Genomic DNA, 27,743 nt, shown 5'->3' with positions numbered 1-27,743 from the left:
ACTGTCACCAAGTCATTTATCATAAAACCCATTTAACAGAGACAAGTGACGCATTGACCCTTTTTACTCTGCAGGCAACAAATACAGATGAAACAGACTTTGTGCTTTGCACCAAGTTACACTGAAGTGTCGGAGATCACAACAACAATACACAATTCTGATGATGATGTGATCTAGTCTCACAAAGTTCGACCTGATTATCATTGTCCTGCAGGCCAAAGAAAAAAGCTCTGGTTTCTTTTTCATTTCTATAAATCACAGCCGTGTTCGTAGCGAAGCTCAGGATGCAGCGACTGTGCTGCCAGCCAAGCAGTGAGGGGGGGGGGGGGGGGGGGGGGGGGGGGTGACATTTGGAGTATTTTGTATGTAGGGAGATGAACACCGATTGAAATGGCTAATTTTCTTCAAAGAGAAAACAACAAACAAAGAAAGATTCAGTATTCAGCTTGAAGGCGTCTCTTGTTGTTTCCTGTAACAAATGGGATTTTGAAATCCGACTCTGGGCCGAAGGAGACGGGCGTCTGGTGGCAGGTTCATCTCCACGCTCACATCGGGTCAGTCGGACTAGTTACAAACAGAACTGGACGTCAGATTCACGAAAGTCTCAGGAAAAAGTCACAAATAGAAAAACTGGGACCACTAAATACTGCGTGTCAGCATTGAGCCAAGGCAACATTTGGATTTGATTGTACTTGATTTGAACGTGTGCAGATTTAAGGCACTTTGGCTTCGCTAGTTGTGCCTCGTTAGTGCAAAGCTTTTCCAGTAAGAGTCACACGGAGGACGACTGGTCAAACGTTTCGCCACAGGCGCAAAAGACAGGACTCCTGTACCAGCAGTCCCGACAATACTCGGTTCCACAGTATCTGCACAGAACCAGAGGTTTTCTGGGACACAGCTTCCCGCAGCCACACACTCCCAGCAGCTTTGTGGTGTGGTGGATCTGGCAGTAGTCCAGCTCTCTGCAGGAGCCGGTGTGGAACACGCTGCAGCTGCGACACAGGACCTGCGGGTCCAGCTGGGCCAGGTTGCAGCAGTCGTGGAAGCTGATTGGATGAAGAGACGGGATTACGGATTCGGGGACATCTCGTGGAACTGTGGAGGACCTGGCTGCGCTGCTGCTGAGAGTTGGTGATGCATTCATGTCGCTCGCTGCGAGACTTTGAGGCGACGCTGCTCCAGATTCCTCCACAGTGTGGTGCTCCATCAAGCAGTGCTTTAGCAACGCACAGCTGATATCGTGCAACGTATTACATTCAATACAGTGTTGAAGGTAAAGATGAGGAGACTGGAGGCAGCTGCAGAAGTGGTTGGCTTCACTCTCACTCTTACTAAGAGCCACAGCTTCTAACTGCGAGCTGCCCCCGTGGGGTTCAGAGTCTGCCTTGTCGAACCTTGAGCCGACCGCCGAGTCCACAGCAGGCATCTTGGTCAGCTGACAGTTGAGTGTGGTGACGCAGACGTGCTCTCTGGCGGGCACGGAGGCGGATGAGGACGACTGAGATGTCATTCCGTCGCTGTGGGTTTTGACAGCAGGTGGAGACGAACTCTTTTGAGTCAGCCAGGTTTTGTCGTCACTCACGGCCGCCCCCCCCCCGTTGAGGTGCTCGTCTGTGTACAGATCCACGTCCACTCCGCCGGCAAACGGCTCCATCCGCGGCTGGTTGACTTTCATGGTCTTCTTGGTGTTGTCCATGGCGACCTGGAATAAACAATTTAAATTTAATTTTCTGTTTTGTTTTGAAAGTTCCATGTGTGAAAACCGCTGAACAGACCAAACGTACCTGCAGGCTGCTTCCTCTCTGCCGCTCTCGCACCACACTCAGCTCCCACTGGGCCTCGCCCACATGCTTCCCGAGAGCCGCCTGAAGGAGGCGACACTCACAACGAGCCAGGTAGAAGGCGCAGGACAAGTGGAGGAGATCGTCCAGAGAAGCAGGGCTGGTTCTGAGCTCCTGCAGGAAGAGCTGCTCGTGTGAGCTGGGCCGGTATCCTAACAGGCCGAAGAGTTTCTCAATCTGAGGCATCGACAGCACTGGTTTGATGAAGTGGGTGAAAGTACCGGAATACATCTGAGACAACAAACAAACAGGAATTAGGAAATGTTTTCACCTTTATCATTTCATATTGAACCAGGAAGTCATCATATCAGAAGTCCTGAACTATCTGCGTCCCCAAACCTGTTTGTCAACCAACCTTGACGACTTTGTACTCGTCCCTCCAGGGGCCGAGGTACAGGTTGAGGGCCGCTTGCTCCAGGACCTCAAAAGCTTTAGCCAGGCCCTGCAGTCGTCCTCTGGATTTGACCTTCACACCCCTCGCTGTGGTTGGCGCCGCCGTCGTCGCTGGCGCCGCCTTGAGCGACTCCTCCATCACCGCCAGTGGATCCAGACCCAGGCAGTGGGTGTCCTGAGCGTCTCCCTCCCTCAGCCGACCCTCCACCTGCCTCCACAGCTCCTCGTCTCCACACGCATGGCTGGAGCCTCGTCCCACAATCTGCTGCTCCAGACTGTGGTCGTAGGCCTTCAGGAGATCTCTGGCTCTCTGCCTGGAGCTGCTCATCTCGGTGGATCAGCTGAGATCCAACAGGACGAAGGAGTGAAGGGTTAAACTCTGCACAGCGAGAGGAGACCGCGTTCTGATCCACTGAACCACATCAAAACCCAGATCTAGTGATTTTAAATGTGGTTTCATACAGAGACTGTTTCTTCGTGGTGGTACGAGTTTGACAGAGTGTCATTCTATATTCAATAAAAAGTCTGAACAATTAATAATACATGTTTTATTTGCTGCATTAATAAAACAACAAACTACATCAGCTCTAAAAAGCTTTAAGCTCAGATTCGGTGTTGCAGATGAAGAGATGTGAAGGAAACAACTTTAACTGAGAGAAGTTATTCATTATAAACTGATCTGTAATGTGAGACAACTCACTTTGTCGTTAGCTTTAGCTCATTTAGCTTCGTGCTAGGTTAACTTGTCTTCTTTTAACTTGACACCAAACTTCCTTTAAATCTGCGCTGATTTAAAAACCCGTCGCGTTCACATCTTAGCGTGAATCTGTCGTCACGTCCCGCTCGACTGGTTTCCAGGAAGCTGGAAGTTCTTCTTCATCAGGTTCAACAAACAGGAGCACAAACTTTAAGGCCACCGTGTTAAACATGTGGGGGAAAGTCCCAGGAAGTGACAGCACGTTTCAGCACAAAAGGACAAATCTCACGCGAAGGACAGTTCCCTGGTGTCCGGGACGATCCCGAATCACAAGACGACTCAACCTGAAACTGAAACGGTTCTGGTTCCGGTTCCAGACGTGATCAGTTTCAAACGAGACGATTAACAACATTAAATCAGTAGATTTCTGAAGGAGCCCTCGGGCTAAGAGAGACGCTAAGCTAACACACAGCTGGGAGAGAGGCGGTGGCGGTTGATGATCTCTGGTTTGTTTTAAACTCACCTGAGTGTGTGTCGGTGTGTGTCTGTGTGCGTGAGTCTGTGAGAGAGTGTGTGTCGGAGAATCACGTCACACACTTCCGGTCATCAGAGGAAAGTAAACACTGTCACGTGACAGATGCGCACGGTCAGTGTATCGGGACGCCCCGGCGGGGCGGAGTCTGTGTGTCTGAGCATTTCCAAATTAAAAATCAGATCAATTCAAAACAGACGGAAACTATGAATATTCTAACTGGAACAATGATGTAGAAGCTAAATAAAAACTGTAATTATTATTATTAATTCAAATGTATTCTCTGTCATCTTTGACAATTGACTGATTTTGATTGAAATGAACCTTCATTTAATAAAAAAATATGATTTCAGGGTGTTGATGTGATTTGTTAAAAAAAATCCAGAATCAGTGCGCGAGACCACATGTAAAATATATATATATATATATATACTGTATATTACATCATGATCACACTTATTTATAGTGTTGAACGCTTCTTATCCACAAGAGGGCAGCAATTCACCTTTAAGAGACTCCACAGTCTCTCACACACACACACGCACACGCACACACACACACACACACAAGTTAACTACTTATCTAACTCTTACACTAACATAAAGCTTAAAACCTTAAAACACGTCTTCACCCTAAATGTAAACATTTACATTATTAGTACTTTGAACGTGAGTAATATCTGGAAACACACACATAAACACACGCACACACGCACACACACACACACACACACACACACAGAGCCCCTCACCTTAATTCTAATCTGACCCTTAAAATAGAACTCACACTGGTCCCCACACAGAAGTGAAACAGGTGCACGCACAAGGTGGTGGGGTGAGTTTGTTTTGTTGACCAGCGGGCGGGGCCTCGGTGACAGTGGCGGGGGGCGGACCTGAGGCTCAGTTAAAACCCTCCCTGGTTCCTCTGCTGTCAGAAGTGAGGCGCTCCATCCTTCAGCCGCGGACAGGATGTCGAACACGAGCAGGGTGGTGCTGGCTCTGGGGGGAGCGGGGACGGTGGGCTCCGGGATCGTTAAAGCTCTGCTGGATAAAGGTAAGCTGCTCAGGAGACACCTGGAGACACCTGGAGACACCTGGAGACACATGGAGACACATGGAGACAGAGACCGTCCTCTACCGAAACTCTGAGATCTTACATCCTCTGCGTTCACTCTGTCCTCCAGGGGAATCTGGAGACACTTTTACGCACAGTTTTACGCACAGTTTTACGCACAGTTTTACGCACAGTTTTACGCACAGTTTTACTCACAGTTTCTAAGTGTCTCGTGAGGAACTCCATCATGTCAAACTGCACTGCAGATGTTTTATAAAGTCTTTATGAGCATTTTCAACATTTTCTGCATTCGAATAGTTAAATGTCTACTGTTTGAATGGATATTAATTAATCCACACACTTCCCTGACATCCAGTGATCGGGCGTTTGGAAATGATGGAACACACTCAGATGTTCGTTCAGATGTTCTATTCGAACACGTCCCTGAAAACGAGTATAAATGTAGATCCTGAAGTTTGCAAAGATTAAAATCAGCTCAGAATGAATTGCAATGATAACAATTGTATACAGTTAAATGACAGAGGAGTCATATATGTACACAGAGCATATGTGACATTTTCATACAGTGTGGACAATATTAATCATCTTAAACTGTTTAAAATACAATTACTGTAAAAGGAACATTGGAAACAAATATCAAAAATATAACAACACATAGAAACAATAATGTAAATATCTGTGCTTCGAGGGTTTCCCCTGAGATTAAGATCATTTTTTGATTTCATAATTTCATCACAGTGTTTTTTAAACTGATCCGAGCTTCACATTATCATCAGTAACAACATGTGATGGTTGGAGGCGGCTGAAGGTTCCACGTGAAGGCGACGGAGCCGGAGGCTGCGACGAGCGTTTAGAACCGTTGACATGTTGCCTGTTTGAACATGTTACCATCTGCTGTCACGTTCATCCCCCCCGATGACCTTGATAAACAGATCGTTTTCATGTGAGCGGGATTAGACCTGTTGTCCGAGTTAAAGGTGCTGGTCTGCAACATAGATTAATGTACAAGTGTGTGTGTGTGTGTGTTACTCATGTTGTGGGGACCTAAATCTGTTTACACACTCACAGCATGTGTGTGTGTGTGTGTGTGTGTGTGTGTGTGTGTGTGTGTGTGTGTGTGTGTGTGTGTGTGTGTAGGTTTTAAGGTGGCAGTGATCTCCAGGGACAGCAGCCGACTGGAGAGACTCCGGACATTCATCTCTCCGAGCACAAAGGAAAACCTCACGACTATAGTGGGGGATGTGGGTAAGTTTCCTTCCTTCCTTCCCTCTTTCTATCCATCCATCTATCAAACCCGGTGGGAACATCAAACATTTTCCTCAGACTTATTATAAAACATTATTGAACAGAGCCCCATTTGAAGGCAGCATAAATTAAAGGTTCAGTGTGAAGGGTTTAGTGACATCCAGTGGAGAAGTGGCATATTGCAGCTCAAATGAAGACAAGTCACGTTTCAGTTAGCGTGGAATCTCTGAAGATGGAAGACGATCTTAACAAGAAGATATTCCACAGGACAGGTTGTTGTATTGTCTCAATTCAAAAAGGGCTCATCCTCTGGGGAGCATGTTATTAAGTCACTGTGTCCTGGACGTGAACAATATATCAAGAGGAAACTTTAACAGCGCCGCCAGACGACAGATCACGATGTCACCAAAATAGAATAAATATGAATCACCCTCCATTTTATTCTGGTAACTGATGTGTCCTCATCCGATCCTGCGTGTCCCAGGGTCCGAGGAGGGGGCGGAGCAGGCCAAGCAGGCGCTGCTGGAGGCCGTGGGGAAGGTGACGGACATCGTTTCCTCTCTGGGCTTCAGCTGGTGGCAGGGAGGGCCCCCCCACACCCAGCCTCTCAAAGAGCTCCACTGGGTGAGAGCGCACACATGTAAACAGGACACGGGACCGTCACAGGTCCATTTAACCTCCGTCTCCTGGTGAAACCACATTTAAATTCACCAGATCAAATCCTCATCATCATCCAAATTCCACACACTCGTAAACATCAGTTCTCTAAACATGTCCGATGGTTAATTGTTAATTATTCTCAACATCCTGTCTCCTCCTTCCTTGTGCCTCCCCCTCTTCAGGTGATTGAGGCCCTCCTCTTCAGCACCTTTGTGTCATGGAAGACTTTCTTCCCGCTGGTGAGGGACGACTCCCACTGCACCTACACCTTCATCACAGGTGAGACCTTCACGCTCTGGCTTCGGCTCGATGCTCGACAGGAACTCTCAGAGAACTGAGCTCAAATGTTATTTGTGTTTTTACATTTCAGGCTTTGTTCTAAATACAAGGAAACATGATTCATAAAATCTTTATGGAACCAGACATTGTTTAATATGAAGTATTTTCAGGAGCATCAAGAGCAGAAACTTCAATTAATATGACAAAGTCTGTATTATTATTATCGTATTAAAGACAATATACAGTAGTTATTCAGAGAGTCTGAACAGAAACAGTGTTGAAGAAGAGAAATCAGACACTGAGCTGCAGACCTGAGAGTCTGAGATTCTTCTTTGATGGTTCCACACTGAAGCTGCATCTCCACCACAGGAACTTCTCCAGGAACATTTGCAGGAACTCTGAGTTTCCACCGGAGGGATCAGGGTCTATTTCATCGTAGCAAAACATACAGCGACAAGAACTTACAAGACATATTCACATATTCACATCCACACACCCAGTTCACCCAGTTCACCCAGTTCACCTTGCATCAACGTCCAATAGGATCCAGATGAAATAAAGACAGTGATGTTTTTATTTAGATTTCCATCTGCCGTCAGGTTCATGTTTGGTTCCAGGAGCTGAACAGTTTTTCACGTTTAAAGTGACGTTGATATAAAACATCCATCCAGAAGTTTGGTTCTTTGCTGATCAGCAGCAGCTCAACCTAAATCTCCTCCATGTTAACTGTTGATGTCGTGTTGCCATTGTTGTTGTATCGTCTTCTGCATTAACGCCACCTGGTGGACATGAGTGGAACAGCTTGTTGTCGCCAGAAGTTCAACGTTCTGCAGGAACCTTTTACTTCCTTTTTCGGTCAAAATGCAACTTATGAAGGACTCATTACAAAGTCACGTGATCCATGGTTATATTATTGTTGGTGTAGCTTTAAAACATGAAATCAGTCTCTGACATTCTTTACAACATATATTTAAGTTGTTTAAATCAGTAAAGTTTAGGTTTATGTAGTTTTACGTTTCGCTCTGTGCCTCAGGAGGAGCAGGAGAAAAGCTGCTGATGCCAGGAACTGGTTTCCTGACGGTGGGAGCTGCCAGCTCTCTGGCTTTCTGCCAGGTTCTACGAGAGGAATACCCCGACGTTCCCTGTAAACTGAACCAGGTGAGGCCCTGTCAGTCTGACCTCTGTGTGAGAGGGTTCGAGGATCTGGATCAAGTGTAACTTACGACCTGATGGTCAGACTCTCTTCTCGTGTTAAACTCACACAATAAACCAACCAAACGTTTGAAAGCGTTTCCCTCTGGTCCCTCAGGTGAAGATCTACGCAGGCGTGGCGGCTCCAGAGCGGATGGCTCCTGGTTACCTGAACCATCTGGACCTGGGCGAAGCGGTCGCCTCCCTGGTGGAGAAGAGAGACACCTCCCACACGGTCTTCACCATCAGCTGCCCTGCTGACCTGAAAACCGTCCTTCTGGAGAGGAACCTGTAGACTCGGAGACGCCACCTTGTGGTCACAGGGTCGTCTGCGCCTGCTCTGACTCGACTCTCTAGAAACAGACGTGTGTTCTCTTCTCTCACAACTCTAAACCGTCCTTGCACAACTTTATCTGACTTGTATATCTTTTAAACTAACACTGTAAACGCCGTCCTGCTCCTTGTTCTTAGATCTTTAGCTACGTTTACTTTGCATGAACTGTTGTGACGTTTGTAAAAAAAAAAAATAACACAAAGGATTTATTATACTCGTCCTCTCATTGTCGCCTGTTTCTATACAAATATCACACCACAGTTCTGTCTCATTCATCAGCATCTACTGAACATATGAAACTCCATCGTCTCTCTGGTCAAAGAGAATCTGTTGAATGTGGAGTTTTCTGCAGAGGAGGCACATGTTCACATACAGATTAATGTAGTTACTCTACTGATCGACACATGATGCAATGCACAAGTAAAGTGAGGATCTGTAAATACTGTAGATTTATAAGATTTTAAATGTTTAAATGTTTGAAGACTGGAGGTAAAATAACTTAAACGTAGAGACCTGAGATGTTTAGGACTTTGAGATTCAGACAGATGTAGAAAGTCTTAAAAAGTCGAGAACCTTATCTACTAATTCCAGAAATCTACGTATGTGTGTGTCACATATCTTGATTCATCTCATCGGCTTCTCCCTCCTCGTGTGTGTTGCTGAGCGTTTTCACAGTTTGTCTTTTTATCAACACTGAGGATGAAGTTAATTCAGCTGGAAACGAGTGACACCAGAGGACACACAACAAATTGTTGCTTTTTAAGAACAGAGTTAGTTTGACAGGTTTACATCCCCTGGCGTGATTCTCTGTCCCGGTCCCAAGAACCAGCGCGGACCCCCTATAGGCCCCTTTGTCTGTCCCCCATTGTGCAGGACAGCGTGTCCCTCAGATGAACTGAGGCCGCAGACGGGATGTTGTTGTCTTGTGTAATGTCCTGTTGTATACAGTCGTATTGTTGTCTCATATAATGTACTGCTAATGTGTTCGTGCTCCCACAATAGGAATGTACATTTGTTTTGCCAATAAACATACGGACGATCTGCGCTGCCGAGGTTGATGGGGACGACTGGGATTGGCCAAGAAAGCCGAGTGGGGACAGTGGTTGTGGTGGGGGGCCGGGAGGCGCCCGGGGGGGGGGGGGGGTGTTCACACAGTTTTTGTTTCCAACTTGTCGGCTCACGGCTCAATTAGGCCAAATGGTGATTAAACCCACTGGGCCCCACTTCCCCCCCCGCTCTCCCCCCTGAAAGGAAACGGTCGAACAAGCGGCGGCCATGTTCGCCCTCCGTCGATGACTCATCTCATTCTAATAGGAAACGAAAACTGTCTTTTGTTGGAGAGGGGCCGAGGGGCCAGGGTTTGCCTAACGAGGCTCAGCAGACCGGGGGTCAGTCAGAGAGGAAACGCTAGTGACAGACTCAACGAGAGAGAATTTGGGCGAAACGTCGGAAACAGAAGAACGTTTGTTCGTCAGGAGGGAAATGTGGGATTGTGACTTTGCAGAGGTGCCGATGTCAATTAGTCCGTGTGACCTCCACTGAGGCTCAGACCGAAATATCTCAACTATTATAAGAACTTTAATGATCCATGAATCAACAAATGCACTAAATCAAACCAATCACACCAACACGGTGATGTGTGAGCCAATCAGAGGCCGGACTCAGTGACAGAGGTCGACTGCTCGTCAGCGTCGAGACTAGAGATCAAACCTACACTGGGTCTTATAACACGATCCAGTCGAGCTCATCACCTTCTTGTGTCGTCCGGAAACACGTCTGTTGTCGTCTGTGCTGCTTGTGTGGGTCTGAGTGACTTCAGGGCTAAATATGCCAACTTGTTGACATGTTGACAGAGTAAGAGGCAAATGGATGGAAACAGAAGGTCCTGCTGACGGCTGCTTCTCGTCTTCATTGTACCGGAGGATTCTACGGATCAGGATCAGGGTGAAACTCAGACCGGTTCAATGTGGACAAGTTGAAAGACGCCTAACGACTCCTCTGCTTCTGATTAAAAACTGGAGCAGCTGAGATGATGAGGTCTAAAGGTCTCCAGAGCCTCGTGTCACAGCAGCCGCCAGCTCCGAGGTCGGGGGAACTCTCACGCCATCGCCACCCGGGTGTGTCCCATCACGCTGAGGACCCACAATCACCGACGCACCATTAAAACGCTCGTAAACAGACAAACGTCTCAAAGCAATTACAAACTAATTGGTTCAAAATGTGGTTTAGGTTTAACAACCGGGTGAGAGAATATTTAACCACAGCCGCCATGTTGGGAGGAACAGTGGAGGAGAGGACGCACAGTTCTATCAGGCAGAGAAGTTAAAGATTACTGTGGGATGTTGACATGAGCTTTTTAAATTATGTAAATGATATAAAACTTCTTGGTGGGTGTCAACCTTTGAAAATGATACGTCTCCACGGGCAAGACACACAAACCGTCTCTCAACAAAGCTACTGAGCTTTTTATATAATGTTTGATACAGTGAGAGATTCAACCTGCACAACGTGAACTACTGGACCTTAACTTGTTAAAGGAGTTGCTCAGGATCTGTTGATGCTGGATGTGATTGGTTTAGTTAACAGGTCCAGTAGGTGACCAGGTGGGTGACCAGGTAGATGACCAGGTAAGTGACCAGGTGGGTGACCAGGTAAGTAACCAGGTAAGTGACCAGCTGTGTGAAACCACCACACATCACATGATCCTGAACATTTCTCTGTTCTCTTCATTGACTCTTCTCTCAAACGCTCAGTCTCACATTACCAGCCTCTCACAGTAAATTAGTTTAATAATTAAATAATATTCACATTATAACAAAATGTACAATTCATTTACACGAGTGGTTTCATCCACTTTGCAAAATATCACAGCGTTCTGCCATTTACATTATAATTACATTCATGGTTATTACATACTTGTTTTTAGTAGTTATGTAAAAATAACAGTTCAGACATTGTTTCACTTCTTTTGTATCTGGACTAAATTTAATTCATTTAAAAAAGTTAATTAAAGAAAAACAAAGCAAACAAAATAAAATGACAAAATATAAAACTGGTTCGTCTGCAGTGAGAAGATGAGAAGTCTGCTCAGGATGTGGACTCATAACACTCAATAATATCATAACTGCTCTGTCTGTTGTTTAATAGCAGATTATAAAATCTCCTTCCTGCTCGACATCATGTTATTTTAGTCTCATTCGTCTGAAGACACATTTTTACGTTCAAACACACACCACAGTCTTTCAGGTCTGCACGGATTTATAAAACCAAACAGTTCTTGAAAACAAACTTAAAACTATGAGCTCATCAATATGACACAATCCCTTTACCATCGTAGATCTAATAAGTATCAGTTGGGTTTTCATTGAGAAACGGCTAAAAGTATAAAATAGGCTGTGAAACTAAAAAGGTGGTGAACTTCTAGCTTTGCTTTGTTAAAAATAAGAATGAAAACCGAAATTCAAAAAGGTCGACTGAGACGGAGGCTGGAAACTCGTCTCACAGGCAAAACTCACTAACTAACAAAGTGCAACAGTTTTCTAACCTACAATAAATAGCAGCTCTCATTTCCCCTGCGTGTGAAAGACAAGTTACTTCACAGCAGTTCCTCCTCCTGTGCTCATCTGTGACACAGCTCCTCCACCGCCTGACCCCTAACAACTCAAATATCCAGTGTGCCCCTGAACGCCTCATCACCCAAAGTGCATTTGTCCTCTGAAGTCTCAGGAGGGATCTTCCACCAGTGGGAAGACGCCTGATTCCAGGTCCTCAGTGTGAAGTTGGTTTTGCTGCTGTTTCCCACATTCTGTCACTTCAGGTTTTATACAGCACCCCCCCCCCCCCCACGTCACATCAGTCCCATGCACACTCGGCTGAAGCACATGCGTTTGTCTCATTCACATTTTACACACAACTTCAGTGATGCGTGGTTTCTTTTAAACCTCAGTTCCCACAGATTTGACTCGTTTCCTGAATGAAGGAGAAAAAAGAACAGATTTGTAAATCATGTCTGAGTTATTTTCTTCATCAGCATCACGAGTCCAGTCTGAACACAATCAGATCCCTTCAACAATCCAGCGTGAGTTCCTTCTTTACACTTTGAAAACGATGTTTGACGACAACTCGCAGGCTCTGATTGGTTAGAAGTGACTCGGGTTTGTCCTGCGTCACAGGAAGCTGCATGTTCAGCTGGGACAGAGTGTTTGCTGCAGCCTTCAACACAAAATGGAATAACTAAATATTTAAAATGTATATTCAGGGTGAAGTTCTGCTGCTGGAAACCCCAGGTTCTCTCTGGAACTACAGACAGAAGTTAACAGTCTTTGCCACAGACGAGCGAGCTGAGATCCGTTCTGACCGGGTGTCTGTCCACTTCAGCTGCTTTCATTGCTCCACTGAACTCCTCATAATCTCCTGAAATTATCCAGATGTTGAAACATGTAGCAACTATTTATAGATTGCTACGCAACCAGACTCTTTTAGTTTGAAAACCTCTGAACTCTCTCACAGGTCAAATATAACTACTGGAACGTTCCTTAAAACCAGTACATGATAAACCATTTGTTTAACGCTAGTGGACAGAATTACACATTTGTCTTATATTTGCATGGACGGGGTTAACAGACAAAACAAATCAGTAAACATGACGTCACACTGATACTGAGCCTCCCTTAAATTCTGTACTTCGGAAAACAGCTGAAACTGTTTGCTTTTGTTTTTTTTGTTTCCTACAAAACCTAAATGGTTTTATCATTTTGTGGAAATTTGGCACCTTGGTGAACATGAATAAAACAACATCTGTGTATTATATCCTGTCTCTGTGTGATGCTGCAGCAGAGACGCTCGGATCTTCTGCTCTCAGCCTGTTCTCTGTCTGATCGTGTTGCTCCTGAACTTTGAAACAGCTTCTCTCCTTTCATCAGATCTGCTAAATCTCTGGTTTGTTTTAAAAGGCCTTAAGTTATTGTTTATTCTGGTTCATGTTTAATGAGTTTGAATGTGTACATGCTTGGTTGTGCCTCTTTGTATGTGTTGCTATATTTTAAATTAGTATTTAACCCTTTTGTTATCAGATAGTTTGGTTTCACACACATTACTTATTATCCCAGTTTACTCAAGAACATCTTTTACCTGTTTCATCCGAGCTTGTCAGCAGGAAGCTGAGCTGCTGCCGAGTGCAGAGACTCCACATAGGCCAGGGCGCTCTGCAGGGAGGTCAGACAGTATCCCTCCTCTCCAATCAGGTAGCTGAAACAGAGACGTGGCCGTAAAACAACACATCTGTAAATAAAATGTGACCAACGACGAGTTCCACCATTGATTTTGACGACTTGGACAGAAACCGAACGAGGAGCGACCGACCAGAAGAATCTTCATCATCCACAGCGAAGCTCTGATTTTTTCATTTAGCTGAAAACAACAAATCAGATTTTTTCCATTGCATGTAAAGGACCAAATATCTGTGTTAACCACATCACTTGGGAGTGAAATCAGTCAGTGAGCTGCAGCCTGGGCACACAACAGTTTGACACGGAAACATTCTTTTCAGAAAATGAAACAGATCTACTTTAACATATTACTTTTCTTAAGCGTCATAATCTTGCCGCGTTTCTTTATGAACTGTATTTATGACAATGAAAACTTGGGCATTAAATCAAATACATGGGTGAGTGGTTGAGTCGTCCTTCTACCTCCTCACACCCTGTGGCCGGAGTTGGCTCCACCGCTCGAACGCTTCAAACCCACTGAGCTGCTCAAACATCGAGTGGGACTTTATTTGTATTTTATTTATAGGAGGAGAAAAACCAAACCCCAGATATCCTGACATTCCTCGGCCACCACCAGTCTGACCAGCCTCCTTTTACAACCTGCTGTCTTTATGGCTGTGAGCAGATCTCCTGGGTCGTGGTCGGATTTCACACGCTACGATACTCGGCATGACGTCGTACCTCAACACTACCAGCTCTCCCCAACTGAACCCCTGTAATCAAAGTCCCTGTGCAAACAAGCCGAGACGTCCATGAGCTTTAAGGCCATTTCCACATTCATGAAGTTGGACGTCAGCCTCAAATCTGTGACTCACGTCGTATCCAGACAATTATATTGTGTATTTGTTGCAAACATCTTTTTCCCCCCGTCCAGATGACTCACCCTTCGTGAATGAACTCCTCCAGAGCCGCACATTCAGACAGCAGCTGGGGACACTGGCTCCGCAGGGCCACGTAGGACAGGATGGGCAACAGGTCATCTGCTCCGCTGTCGGACCGAAGAAGAGACGAGGGCAGCGAGGCCGAGTCAGAGAGGAAACAGAAGTAAAGAAATGGAGCAGAAGGGAAAAATAGAGAGTGACATTTACAGTGCATGATGGTAATGTGCTCCCCGGGGGACGGAACGGAAACTAAATCAAACGGAGCTCTCAATGGGATTCGTGCTGGGGATGGAAGTGATAAAGCACTTGTTTCTCTCCCTCTCTCCATGAGATCTGTTGGGAGGACAAATTGCAGCCCGGGAGATGACAGGCTGATAGCATTCTGCCTGTGTGCAGACAGTGACCGTTTGTTTGTCGGCGCTCACACGCAGGGCTAACTGCCTTGCTTGTTGGTTTGCGTGAGAAGGCAGGTTCCTGGCCCTGGACTGACCCGGCCGCATGCAACTGGATACTCCCGCGCTGCAGGTCCTGGGAGGTGTGGACCGGCTCATGTAACCGCTGGGAGTTGGACCTCACACACACTTATCCCTGAATTATAATCTTCTGAGTTCACTACTGTAAACACACACGTCGCTCCTCTCACACGAGAACTGGCATCTCTGCATTCCAAGGAAACAATGCTCTCTTCCCACGAGCATAAATACGGATTTCAGATTTGGCTCCAACGTGAGTTCGCAGTGTGCTGAAATTCAGTGGAGCAAAAAGGTCAAAAACAGCAGAAATGGACAGAGGGGTGAAATGATTCTTTAATTAAACGATTCTGAATTAAAGTGGCGACCGATTTAGCCGCACAATGGCACAGAGAGAAGAAAGGGATGTGGACAAACGCGCACAAGAGAACAAATGAGGTCCCAGTCGGGTCAAGAACAGAGAACTGAAGAGAACTGCAGCTCAGTGAATGAACGAGAGCAGCGAGGACGACTACGTGCGTTGTGTGAGACTGAATCAGAATCTCAACTGTTAGGGTGCAGCAACAGATTCACAGAATTAAATACGTATTGCAAATATAAAAGTGTCATTTCTGATTGGTTTGACGAGTGCGTGTGTGCACAGTGTCACGTCTGGGTATACATTTTTATATTGTGTCTCTGAAGATGTTGATAAACAGCCTGTGTCTCTGAAACAGTGAATTAAAAACAGATTAAACCGATTAATCACTCCAGTTTTTTTATGAGCTCCAAACGCTGAAAATATTTAGTCTGTCAGCTTCATTTTTATTTGCGACATCAAACAATGACATGATGGAAAATGCTGCGATGTCTCACTCTGCTGGATTTGTTGAAACTCCAGAGACCTGTGGTTGAACAGTGTGGTGGGTCTTCTCTCTCAGAACCTCGAGCAGCAGGTTGAGAAGCTCCAACACAACGTTTCTACAACTCTGCAGAGGCCAATGATCGGAGGAGTCGGAGTAAGAGCCTAGTTTTCTGTTCTTTTACTCAACTCTTACACTTCTCCCTGGTTTCCCAGAGAAGAATTCATTGATCCTGATGAAAACAGTCTCATGTGTTCAGAGGACGTTCATGAGGTTGTGTAATTTGGTGCAGCTTGATTGAACTGAAGGGACAGTTGGGCCTAGTTACATGACATGTTTTTTGTAAGACATCCCAGTTCTTATTATTATTATTTCAGCTCTAAAAACTGACTCAGAGCTTCATCTAAACAAAACAAATCCATCCTGGTTTGATGCAGAAAGGAAACCTGTGTTTAGATGGACTAAGAAAAGAAGTCACATCTGTGCTGAGCCACAATCAGGACAGAGGAATGTGACACTGGCCGATTGGACACTAGAAGGTCCACAGTCCACATTTACCATCTTTGAAGAACGTCAACATTCTCTCCTGATTCATGGATTATTAAATTAAATCCGCCAGTGGCCCCTGGCTGGAATCTGACAAATTAAAATGGATCTGTGATGAGACAGAGTTTAGCTTTGAAGAACAGTTTCCTGCTGGAAACCTGGTTCTAATTCACATTCTTTTTAATTCTGGACAAGCTGCAGTGATTTTCACCAAAGATGATTACAGATCGTATCCTGAGGTGAGACACGTGACTGCATTCCTGGAATCTTGACTATAAACAAGAACAATATAAATGCGATTCAGTTTTCATTTCTTGGGATGTTCATAATTAACCATTTAAGAAATAGAAATCTGTCAGTGGCTCACGTGTCGAGAACCATTCATCGCATCAGCTTCCCACTTGGTGTGTGTATTGTTAAAGGAAGTGCAGCGTCGGCAGTTTAGAGATTTGGACACGCGATGTGTTCAATATCGATAAACTTTAAATTAAGGGAGGCGGAGGTTCAGCAAAAGTTCAACACAAGAAAACGTAAAAAAAAAAATCCCTCTGCAAAGCTCAAGAAGCTCTGAGAGGTGCTGACCCGGTCAAGTCTTCCACTCTGATCACGTCACACACAGTCCAACACAAGCAGACAGATATGGAGCAGGAGACGCAGCCTCAGCCCCTCAAACATCAGTGAACAACACAAGAGACAAAACCACGAGGACAAGAGCTTATGAAAAAGATGAATCTGGAGAAACGGAGACTTCGTGCAAATAAAACCTTTTATTTGTCTGACATTTGAGTTTGATGCCAGCTCTTTGTAAGCCCCGTTAAAAAAGTGCGTGACCTTACGACTTTCCAAACAACCCAGTAACTGATCCTGTTGTAAGACGACGATCTCCACCCACCTTTAAGAACAGATGCTGGCGCTCAGTTTGTTTACTCGCGTGTTCACAAGGAATCTCCGTCTCTGTTTTTGATGCCAACGTTCGATCATCACAAGCGAGAGGCCAGCTCGGCGGAGATGAGGCTGATCACCACAGTGTCTCTCGTGGATTTGGCTCAGACGATAAAGTTCCTCTGATTCATTTATCTTTCAGGGTTTCACTCAAACTCTGTCAACTCAGAGCGATTTGACTCAAGTTCCCGGCGCAGTCCAAGTTCTCTGTTAATGTTGTTGTGACCCACTGAGCCTTTGTCTGATTCTCTCACAGTTTTCACGAATCTCCATCTCTTTTCTTCTCCTTCCCTAAACTCGTCGTTGGGCCCCGTGTCTGTTCCAAACCCAGACAGGACGACCCACTTTTCGGCCCGGTCAGGAATCTATAGGGGGCAGGAGACCTAGGACGTCCCCCGCTGTGCCGGGCCTGGCTGCGCACTGATGAGACCTGACAGGGCGGCTACCGAGGCAGAGAGCACATGATGTTTGCTCACTTTCACTGGACTTAGTCTATTCCCCATTATTAGAAGCTTTGGGTCAATAAAAAGGGCTCTTATTTTGAAGTTTATTCTGTTGTTTTTAAGAGTTATAAAGATAAAAAGAAGAAACATACACCAAATTAACTGAAAGTTAATTAATGCTCAACGTTAGATTCATATTGGGAAATGGACGGATTCTTCTGTCCATACTCTGCGCTCATTTTCGTGCACGTCTTCTGAGAGCTTGAGGAAACAGAGGAAACAGAGCAGTACCACCAGGAAGCCATGGGGGGGGGGGGCGTATGGCCGATAGTTCCAGGACACGAGGAAGACATTGTAACAGTGGTGAAACTTTTAGAGGAGACACTTTGAGAGTTGGTGATAAACGACAGGCGTCTACATGACGTTCCTTTAATGGGGACACAAGGACAAACAGTCCTCCAGTGTTGCCATGTTTGTCCAGAGGTCTACTCCATGTTTAGTTTAACAACCAAGCAAACGTGAAGGAGGCGTTGAAGTATGTTGGCAGCGAGGGCAACATAACTGAGCTTCTTGTTTACACAGAACCCGAGGAGAAACCGGTGGATACTTACATGGCAGCAGTTTTGGGTGCGGAGTCGCCCTCATGCAGACACCTGTAGTCCTCTGCACAGGCACAGATCACACGTAGGGTTCGAACTGCAACAACACGTAGAAGAAATATATAGATAAGCTGAGCCCCTGATCCTAAACCAATAAACACACAGTCTGTAACAAAGCAACGGAGAAAATAATTAAAAACTACAAACTTCACCATCTCTGGATGCCAAAGCTAAATCTGCATTGTTAGACGTACTTTATCAAATTGAAGATCCAGGCGGTTATGGATGAGCTGATGACTTACAGAGTTAGCTGAAGCTCAAGATTTCAAACAAATAATGAAATAAAAGGATTTTTCTAAAGACTACAATTAAGGCTTTACGACAGAGTCCATGAAAGTTCACATTTGTTTCAGGAAGCACAAAAACACCAGAACTCGAACTCACCAATACATTCCAGCTTCTTCTGAGGGCAGCAGTCGTTAATGAGCAGCATGAGCTCCTGAACAGCCGACTCGTAGGGGTAGGAACCTTGCAGTGCATCGGGTTCTTGGGGGAATAATTTCAGGGGAACGCCGATGTCTCCAGGTGAGGCCTCCTGGTACAGTTTCATACTCGTCTCAAAGGCCTGTTCTCGCTCCATGTTGACCTTCCTGAGGAAGAAACAAACACAACAGGACATTTTATCATCTCCTGAATGGAGCCACGTGTCAAAGAGACGACACACACTCGTCTACGGCCTCAGACAAACAGTAGATTCAGCAGTGAGCTGGACAACAGGATAAAATATCATTTAAAATACAGTAAAATGGGGAAAAAATTTAAAGTGTAAATGCACTTTTCTAATCCTGATGAGCACTCAAAGCACTTTGCAGCACAGTTTGATGTGTGTCATCATGTGAGAGGAGGTAACATGTTCATGTAGAAGAAGTCAGAGTTGATCACATGAAGACTGAGAACAGGAGGAGGACATACTCAGAGTAACACTGCCACACGCTGGACAATCAGAGACATTGACTCACTGTATTTCTAGGAAATGATTGATACCAATATGAATTATAGTCAGTGTGTAAACCACGTGGCCTCATGCAGCCGTGAACATGTTAGAGCTGCAGATCAAATCAATGAGATTAGACTACAGTCCACAGATCCACAGTCAGTCTGATCCTCAACTTTCCTGCTTCTGTGCGTCGGTTCAGTTGTATTTAACAATTTAACAAGAATAATTGAGTAAAACCAGAAATCATCTATGATTTGGTCCATGTTGCAGTTTGAAAGAAGCAGGAGTGTGGAGGCCATGTCTGAACACAATGGATTATGTTTTCTGCATTTACATTTTTTTGTATTTTAGATTCATTTGATAAAGCAATAAGATTTTTAAAAACTATGTAGACACGTTTGAAGATTGAAGGATTCACGCTGCACTACCTGAACAGCGTCAGCAGGGCGCTCCACAGGGGAGTGAAGAAGGCTTCCTCGATGCTGGCGAGGCACAGGTCCTTGGAGCTGGCAGTGTTCAGACACTCAAACGACAGCAGACACAGAGACAGAAGCTGATCTGAAATACATAAAAATTACTTCTTTAAAAGAATTTGTATGTAAAATTCAGCCGTGAAACATTTAACAGAGACTGATGTAAATAATCAACATGGTGGGAGACTTTTCTCCTGTGGGAGCCTGCTCACCGATGGCGATATGAATGTCTTTCACAGTGGCCTTCAGGTGTTCCTTCAGCGCCCTCATCTCCTGCCCCTGAACGTGGCCCTCGCTCAGAGTCGAGGGGTCACACAGCAGCTCGGAATCGGAGCTGGCGTATTCTGCGCTGCCGTTGGGCGGAGCCCAGTCCAGGTGAGTGAGAAACTGCTCAAGATCTTCAAACGAGTTCTCCCGGTCCACTGTCGCCTGGGTGTGAGGCTCCTCCCCCTCCTCATCAGAGTCAGCGTGGAAGTCACGAGACGGCGAGGACGACATGCCGGTGCTAAAGCTCGCAGTGCTGACGGTCCTCCTCTGGGTCTCTGTATGACCCGTGAGAAAGTCTCATTAATAAATTCTAGGTAATGAAAGGACCTAACGAGCAGCAGGCTGTGGCTCTACCTGGAAGCTGAGCAGGTCTGAGCAGCAGAGCAGGACCCTGGACGCAGCCTTTACTCACTATGGGGTAGAGCCGGTTGTAAACACGGTACTGATGTTTCCTCAGCAGCTTCACCACAGGATGGTCGGACCGGCTGAGGACAAACGAGTCAAAATACAGTCAAACGTTGAACAGCGTCACGATCCAGCTGCTGTTTCGCTGTCGGACCAGTAAGGAAGAAAAATGTGTCAGTTCAAGTTTGATATTTTGATTATCTTCAGGATTCTCGCTACACATTCAAATATTTCCAAATCTAACAAACTTATTCCACCAGTTAACTGGGAACAAACTGGAAACACAAGTCTTGAGGATGTTTGAGGACCAGAACAAAACACAAAAAGTACAGATATGGAGCCGTCTACATCTGTGTTGCATAATTTTTATGTTATCATTTCCTAAGTGTGTACGGTAACAATCTTGAGTCCCACTCACTGGAGTCGTCTCTCCAGATAAGACACAGGAATCAGAATCATCACGTATTGATGGAGGATGATGCAACACAACCAATGAAGAGTGACAAGGAGCATGTAGCGTCCGGCCTGAAAAGCAGGTTCCAGCTAGTTGAAGCCTTTTGTACTGTCTGAGACCAGTGAAGATCTGCTGAGCTACTGTCTCTTCAACATCGATCACGCACACAAAAGACACAACTAAGCCCCTAAATCCATTGACAGGAGGGTAAACAATACAACCACACATGTCCTATAACCTGGTCTCAAAGATGAGGACCACAGTATCTAATGTCTTCATCCAACCAACTAATATTAACGTAATGCTCGTATCGTCACCGACCACATGGCTGGTTTCACACGTCACAGTGGAAACAGCAACTAAACTTATGTACATGTGAGTAAAAAGGTTCCAATCTCTTGGTTTTGCAGAATATGGTCGGAGGTGCAGCTGAGGGGGAAAGTGGACAGAAAGCTGAGAGACTAGCGAGAGAGAAGTGGACAGACACAGTTTGTGTTTCCAACAAGAGGCACAGTAACATTTTATGTGATATAAAATCAATTCAAAGGCATTAAAACATGGTCAACTAGCCGAGGACGGCTGAGGGCTGAAATGTTGCAGCTACTCACCTGAGCAGGTAAGAGACGAGACGTGACACTAAGGTGACATCATCAGGACTCCCCTTCATGTTTGCTTTCCACAGTTTGGGCCAATCCTAAAAAATATATATAATATAGTCTTAATTACAACTATTATATAATTTCACACCTCTAAAGCCTTTCCTCTGTAACTCACATGGTCCTGCTCATACTCCAGCACATTGGTGTAAAGAGAACGCTGCTCCTGCTCCTCTGCAGTCATCGCCCCAGACGCTGAAAACCTCCTGCAAAAGAACGAAATATTAACACGCATCAAAGAAACACAGGAGGTTAAACCTGCACTTTAATGGATTTCTTTTGGAATGTGAACTCAAATTAACATCTCTACACTTGACATTTTGATAAATAAGTTCTATGTATAGGAGGTTTGCTGCCATGACTACTGAACAAAACTAAAGTTTGAATGCTAACCCCCCCCCCCCCCCTTCACAAAGAAGTGATCAGGAGGTATTTTTGTCAAATGGCAAAAGTGACCTGAGCTGTGCGGCTCCAAATGATTTCAGTATCGACGAAAGCCTTTTCAAGTTAGAGTTCTTTACCCTCAGATGACAACACACAGATCAAACTGAGTCTGCACAGACGTTCAGACGCACTTTGGACTTCTGCTGGTTTAACACGTCAGACAAAACGAAAACTACACTCTCTGATAATATGGTCTTAAAAAGACAAAATACACTGTATGCACCATTTAGTATAAATCTTACTCAATCCTGATCAGTCATGTAACATGGCAGGTTTGAGTTGTTTTGGAAACAGTCACTCAGATAAAACCAGGTGATTAAAACCAACAAGTGAAAGAGAGAAACACAGAGTTAAGGTAGAAATGACTCCAGTTGGTTTGTACCTGTTGGCTTCTTCCTGCAGCCGCAGTCTCCTCTCCTCCATCTTCCTCTGCAGCTGATGTTACGAACAAACTTAAGGAAACCTCCAATAATTTATATTAATAAACTCTACAGTCGAACGTTCCTCACTTCACGTTAGTTGTTTTCCCTCAAAGCAACTTTCCATGTTTTCTATCATCAGCTGAAAAGCATATGAAGAATTTGACGATTCCTTTAACCTTAATAATACAACATGTATTAATTTAATTTGTAGAGATCACATAACTAAAAGTTGCAACATGCATCATATCCCTGAGGAGATAGAAGCCTCTTTACCAGTCAATCATTTGTTTCCCATTAGAAAACAATGGGAAACATCAACTAGGATAAAATCCAATCACAATTTATATTTAAACTGGGAGCGACCAAACTTCATGACAGCAGTAAAGTGACCCTTCCCCAGATGGACACACAGAAGGATACAGCATCCTGCCGCGCCTTGGCTATGATGAGGTTCTCCATCATCTGCCGCTGGAGGGACAGCTTCTGCATTTCAACAGAGGGAACATCCGTCCAATCACAGGCAGGCAAATCACAACAAGGGGAAACAACACGTGTTAAGATGTGAATAGTTAATAAAAGAACCAGACTGATACAGATTGTTGGGGATGAAGCAAACATTAATATGTACAGGCTGAAATTGGAAATGATTTCTTGGTCATTAATAAGAAAACAAGAATGTCGCTCGGAGCTCATTCGTCCACCAAGGCCCAACTGTCCCATTAAATCACAAACACTCACAGATCCTCTAAATATGTCAGATTAGTTTCATCAAGATTCACAAATAGTCTTATGTCACAATGTTTAACAGGATCCGCCCCCTCATTGAGTTCTCTCCTGGTCCAAACCTCAAACAAACAACCTCCCTGACGGCAGTTTAACTATTATATACATGTAGAAAGTGAACATATATACACACTGGAATGTTCTCTGCATCGTCTATTCTGCTGAATAAATTATAATTTGAAATATATCATGACACCGCCCAACAGAAATACTTCCCAATATTGTATTAATTAAATGTTTAGAGACAACGGGGCAGACGCTCCTGTGGCCAGTGAGTCCCACAGGATCCCAACATTATTAGAAAATCTACAATATCTATATTTAAAAAACGACTTGAATAAAGATTCAGAAAAAATTATATATAAAACATTTTATAATATCATAAAATAAATGGCTTATAGATCACATTAATACACATGATCTCCAGCAGTTAACGTGACAAACATGAGTAATCACAGCTACACTGAGTTTTAATGACTGAGCAGAAACAACAGATTCACTTGAGACCGTCTCTCTGGATTTGTTGTGAAACGATGCTAACCCGTGCTGACCCGTGCTAACCCATGCTGACCCGTGCTAACCCGTGCCGACCCGTGCTAACCCGTGCTGACCCGTGCTAACCCGTGCTGACCCGTGCTAACCCAGCTGTGGCGGTCCCGTGCTGCTGAGCCTCGGAGCCCCTGATGACGTTACCTTGACAAACGCCTTGAGCTTCCTCCAGAAAACCCGCGGCTCCACGTGACGGCGAAACATCGTCCCGGTCCCGTTACTCACGTGCCGTACTAACGAGGCGGGAGGTCGTGTCCGAGGACTTTGTGCGTGTTTACCATCGTGTCCCGACAGAAGACTGAGACACCGACGACCGGACAAACTCCGTCTGTTCTTATCTGACACCAACTGACCCACGAGGTCTGTGGCCACTCAGGTGAACGACCCAATCAGCTGCCCAGGTGCGTCACAGCGACGTCACCGCACCGGATGTACCGCCAACGACTCAAAAATAAAAAAGCACGTGCTCAGTCTGTCTCTTTTTATTAGAAGAGATTTAAAAAACATTTCCATTTGAACTTTCTCTGCCACCGTATTTATCCCCATCTTGTGAAGTTCTACTTTACTACAAGACATCGTTACATTCAAAAATAAATTTCAGACCATTTGCAAAATGAAAGTCTTTATTTATCGGACATTAACCAACAAATAGATGAATTAAAAAGAAACACACACTTACCAAAGACGTCTTCTGATAGGCCTGACCCGGGGAGAGTCTCGCCAGACGAGCTTCATAGTTCGCTTTTAACTTCTGGTTCACACGCGAAGCTTGTTCAATGGGTGTCAGCTCCCTACAGTGTACACGTACACACACACAAAAGAGAGACACACAAAGTAAATACAAACAAGCCACATGTGGACCAGAGGGTGTGAACAAGCCTCATAAGACAGCCTCTCGTTCCCTCTGCCATCATGACAGAATTTGAATCAGATAAAAGTCTTGTCTTCACGTTACACTGCTGAACAAAAACCAAACCAACAACACGTGAGGCCGTGAAAAGCTTCTGCAGCTTCAATATTTTCACCCTGAAGGTATAAAGTGAACTGAACAAACAAATCACAATAATTTCAAGATTTTAAAAACAATTTCTAGAAGGAATCCATGTTATTAGAAATCCCTGTTTTCTCTAACCTCAGAGAATATCTGATATTGAATGGAGCAATATTTGACCTCACTTTTTGCTCGTGTCCTGTGACTCCTCTGTTTGTAGCTTCTGGAAGACCTCGGGGGGGAGGAACGGGGACGGCTCCCCGCCGCCGTCTGACAACGACCGGCGGTGACCGGTCTTGGTTGGGCTCGTTCCTGCAGAGGTGAAAAGTGCTGATTAGTTTAAATGTGTGACCCCTGGTGCAGCAGTGCCTAATCAGTACCAGATTCCTCTGACTGGAGACGACTGTATTTACCAGTATCTGCAGCAGTGGCGACTGGGAGGTCTGTGGTCTGATGGGGTTCTGATTGGGCAGTTGAACAGGAAGCGGAGGCTGAGAGGTCAAGGGGGTCAGCACTCTTCTGTATAAAGGACTTGGCTCGCTCCAGACACTGCTCAGCGAGCCTCAACATCCGCTCCACCTCCACCACCACCATCTCCCTCTCCTCTGAGGAGCGGCACAAAGAACGAAAGAGATGATTTATTTTACAATCAACTACTGAATTCAAGATGATTAGATCAGATGATTAGCTGCATTGCTCTGTCTGTCCCCTCAACCCCATCCTGACACGTGTTCAAACCTCAGAGGCTTTTTTCTTAGTTTATAATTTTGATTTAATGTTTCCACGACGGTTGGACTACTGCGACATATTTCTTTTTTAAATCAAAACGAGGACATGTCCATGAAAGTAAAATAAAAATCACATGAGCCCAAAAAAGCAACAGACTCCTAAAAATCAGTAGTAATATGTTCAACACGTCAGTGAAGATTCTCAGTCATCCAGATCTGAACGATACAGAACCCACAGCAGCACACTTCAGACTCCTGTGTCTGCTCTGAAGGGTTCGATAATCTATTACCAACCGATTTTGATTATGATGATCAAAATGAAACCATGAAGCAGTGAGTAATTGCGAGACTAGGTACCTTATCGTAAAGCATCTGTTCAGACCTGGTATTTACATCCATCCTGAGTGATCCGACGCACTGAGGACACGCTTGAGATCCAGAACATGTTCGCAGTTGGTCTGGGACACATTTTAATGTCAGGTGAGAACAGACGAACTAGGATCGGATCGCTCAGGACAGTTTTTAATACCCGGTGTGAATCAGTTCATGTCAGTTCTCAGGTCTTACGTTGCGGCGCAGCTTCCTCCAACAGTGCGTGTGATATGTAGTTGATGGTCCGGAGGTATTCACAGTAAGCCTCCTGCACAGAGACCACACACGGGCAGAGTGAGCACATCAGCAAACAATGCAACACACTCAGAGAATGGTCATTTAACATTGTGTTGATTAATTAAGCTGTAGTTTGTATCGACGCTATGCTATTTACTAATGTCACAAGGACTGCAGATGGAAATCAGCTGATTGCTAAATCTTCTCATTTTCAGATTAATGTTTTTGTGCATTGTCCTTGTTTAATAAAATGAAAACTTTTAAACTTGGAATCGTTAACTTGTCTTGGCATGAAAAATATGTAAATCAGTTTTTGACATATCTTTAAACAGGTGCTTTCTATTTCCCATAATTCATTCTTTCCATTCTTACCCGCATGATTCTGTGACTGGGATTTTAATGTGCTTGCTTTTAGATAAAGGATAAATAGAAAATAAAACTTCACATGTCAGAAATACTAACTCGTTAGTATTTCACAGGCAGATCAGTATGTGAGCATCATCAGATTCATAACCTGAGCCATAACAGTTAAAACTGTCAGTGTCTGAATCTTCATGCATCTGATCATGAACACCAGGGACAAAACACTGAATGATATTTTGGATAATCTCTAAATATCAACATATTCAATGTGTTTTATGAGGAGAAACATCTCAAACCAACTCCTCCACATGTTAAAGTCTCTTTTTAAGTTTCCACAGGTAAAGTAAATCGACCTGTGCGAGTCTGTATTCAACGAGCTTCTCTACTTTCTTGTTCTCTATATTCTGATATTCGAGCCTCCACAAGAAAAACATGTAATTACTGAATTTAAAGTCCTTTAAAAGCAGTTAGCTAACCTGCTAGCAGCCCCCGCCCCTCTCGGTGTGTTTACATGTCTCCAGCCCGGGTTCCCGTGTGGATACTCGGGCCTTTAATCTGTGTGTGGTCGTGTCAGTGCAGCTGCGGAGCTTCTCTACCTTGTGTTTGCTTCCTCCGTCCAGCTGAATCGCGACTTTGGCCATTTTCATGGCGTTTTGCAGCGGTTTCCCTCCGAGGTCTGCGGCTGTGGCCATGTTTACCCCTCTCTGCTTCTTCGTGTTGACTCAGGGCGCATAGCTACGGCAGTTTGAGGTAAACACCGCCTCCCCCTAGTGGAGCGGAGTGGAAGTGAAGTCACCTAAAGACAAACGGAGGATTTAAAGTCATAAAGTCAATAAAAACACACATAAACAAACATACACGTACACACACACACACACACAAACACAGGATACAATCTCTCAGTAAAGGTCAAACTCAACAGCTCCAACAACAGAAGGTCATGAGTTTGTGCTCATTGTGGGAACTGTTGGTTTCTCTATAAAGTTTAACGTCTTGAGTTTATTATGTTATGATTTGGCTTTTAAAATGGAACTGAATTTAATACCTTTGTATTAGTTCATTCAATTTTTTGCCAGTGATTTTTGTGAAGCACTGTGTAACCTTGTTTAGATAAGTGCTATACAAGTAAAGGTATTATTACTGTTATTATTATTATTATTATTAAATCAATCAGTTACAAATAATTTAATCTTTATCCTAAATCTCATGTTTTAACTGAACATATTAATGGGATGTTTGTCTCCAGGTCGAACCCCTCCACCAGGGGGCAGTAGAGCTGCAGCTTGTATGTGATTCCTGGTGTTTTATTAATTAATATAATCATAATCATAATAAAAATAACCTGCATCACCTGAACTGCTCAGTG

General features: G+C 44.6%; 3 protein-coding genes across 8 annotated transcripts; 1 reads left to right on the top strand and 2 right to left on the bottom strand.

The window, feature by feature from the left end:
• Positions 1-46: 46 nt before the first annotated feature.
• spata2l (spermatogenesis associated 2-like) lies at positions 47-4,274 on the bottom strand. 3 transcript variants are annotated; one of them, XM_034589286.1, is made up of 5 exons: positions 4,264-4,274; positions 3,455-3,682; positions 2,197-2,575; positions 1,785-2,072; positions 47-1,702 (listed from the first exon to the last, which is right to left on the bottom strand). In XM_034589286.1, the coding sequence occupies exons 3-5, from the start codon at positions 2,560-2,562 to the stop codon at positions 773-775; spliced, it is 1,584 nt and encodes a 527-aa protein (XP_034445177.1). In that variant the 5' UTR covers positions 2,563-2,575; positions 3,455-3,682; positions 4,264-4,274; the 3' UTR covers positions 47-772. The 3 variants fall into 3 exon arrangements, with proteins under 3 accessions (XP_034445177.1, XP_034445176.1, XP_034445178.1); XM_034589285.1 differs by having other exon boundaries at positions 2,197-2,580; positions 3,470-3,682; XM_034589287.1 differs by lacking the exons at positions 3,455-3,682; positions 4,264-4,274 and adding an exon at positions 2,935-3,161.
• si:dkey-238o13.4 (uncharacterized protein LOC560780 homolog) lies at positions 3,296-8,456 on the top strand. 3 transcript variants are annotated; one of them, XM_034589312.1, is made up of 6 exons: positions 3,296-3,437; positions 5,675-5,782; positions 6,267-6,406; positions 6,625-6,721; positions 7,755-7,879; positions 8,031-8,456. In XM_034589312.1, the coding sequence occupies exons 1-6, from the start codon at positions 3,428-3,430 to the stop codon at positions 8,205-8,207; spliced, it is 657 nt and encodes a 218-aa protein (XP_034445203.1). In that variant the 5' UTR covers positions 3,296-3,427; the 3' UTR covers positions 8,208-8,456. The 3 variants fall into 3 exon arrangements, with proteins under 3 accessions (XP_034445203.1, XP_034445204.1, XP_034445202.1); XM_034589313.1 differs by lacking the exon at positions 3,296-3,437 and adding an exon at positions 4,205-4,516 and having other exon boundaries at positions 7,755-7,935; positions 8,001-8,130; XM_034589311.1 differs by lacking the exon at positions 3,296-3,437 and adding an exon at positions 4,212-4,516.
• Positions 8,457-11,016: 2,560 nt separating this feature from the next.
• On the bottom strand, positions 11,017-27,116 carry vps9d1 (VPS9 domain containing 1). Of its 2 annotated transcripts, XM_034589268.1 has the most exons (19): positions 26,974-27,116; positions 25,973-26,045; positions 25,091-25,282; positions 24,863-24,989; positions 24,366-24,477; positions 22,775-22,837; positions 22,315-22,367; positions 21,607-21,694; positions 21,441-21,526; positions 20,328-20,458; positions 19,919-20,248; positions 19,662-19,791; positions 18,681-18,886; positions 18,249-18,333; positions 14,397-14,501; positions 13,377-13,493; positions 12,184-12,215; positions 11,423-12,150; positions 11,017-11,354 (listed from the first exon to the last, which is right to left on the bottom strand). In XM_034589268.1, the coding sequence occupies exons 1-16, from the start codon at positions 27,067-27,069 to the stop codon at positions 13,382-13,384; spliced, it is 1,989 nt and encodes a 662-aa protein (XP_034445159.1). In that variant the 5' UTR covers positions 27,070-27,116; the 3' UTR covers positions 11,017-11,354; positions 11,423-12,150; positions 12,184-12,215; positions 13,377-13,381. The 2 variants fall into 2 exon arrangements, with proteins under 2 accessions (XP_034445159.1, XP_034445160.1); XM_034589269.1 differs by lacking the exons at positions 11,017-11,354; positions 11,423-12,150; positions 12,184-12,215 and adding an exon at positions 13,007-13,287 and having other exon boundaries at positions 13,326-13,493.
• Positions 27,117-27,743: the final 627 nt, after the last annotated feature.

This window comes from Hippoglossus hippoglossus, chromosome 6 (assembly GCF_009819705.1).
Source record: "Hippoglossus hippoglossus isolate fHipHip1 chromosome 6, fHipHip1.pri, whole genome shotgun sequence".
In the NCBI taxonomy this organism is placed as follows: domain Eukaryota; kingdom Metazoa; phylum Chordata; class Actinopteri; order Pleuronectiformes; family Pleuronectidae; genus Hippoglossus; species Hippoglossus hippoglossus.
Note: the sequence above shows the minus strand (reverse complement) of the source record. Positions and strands in the feature narration are given on the sequence as shown.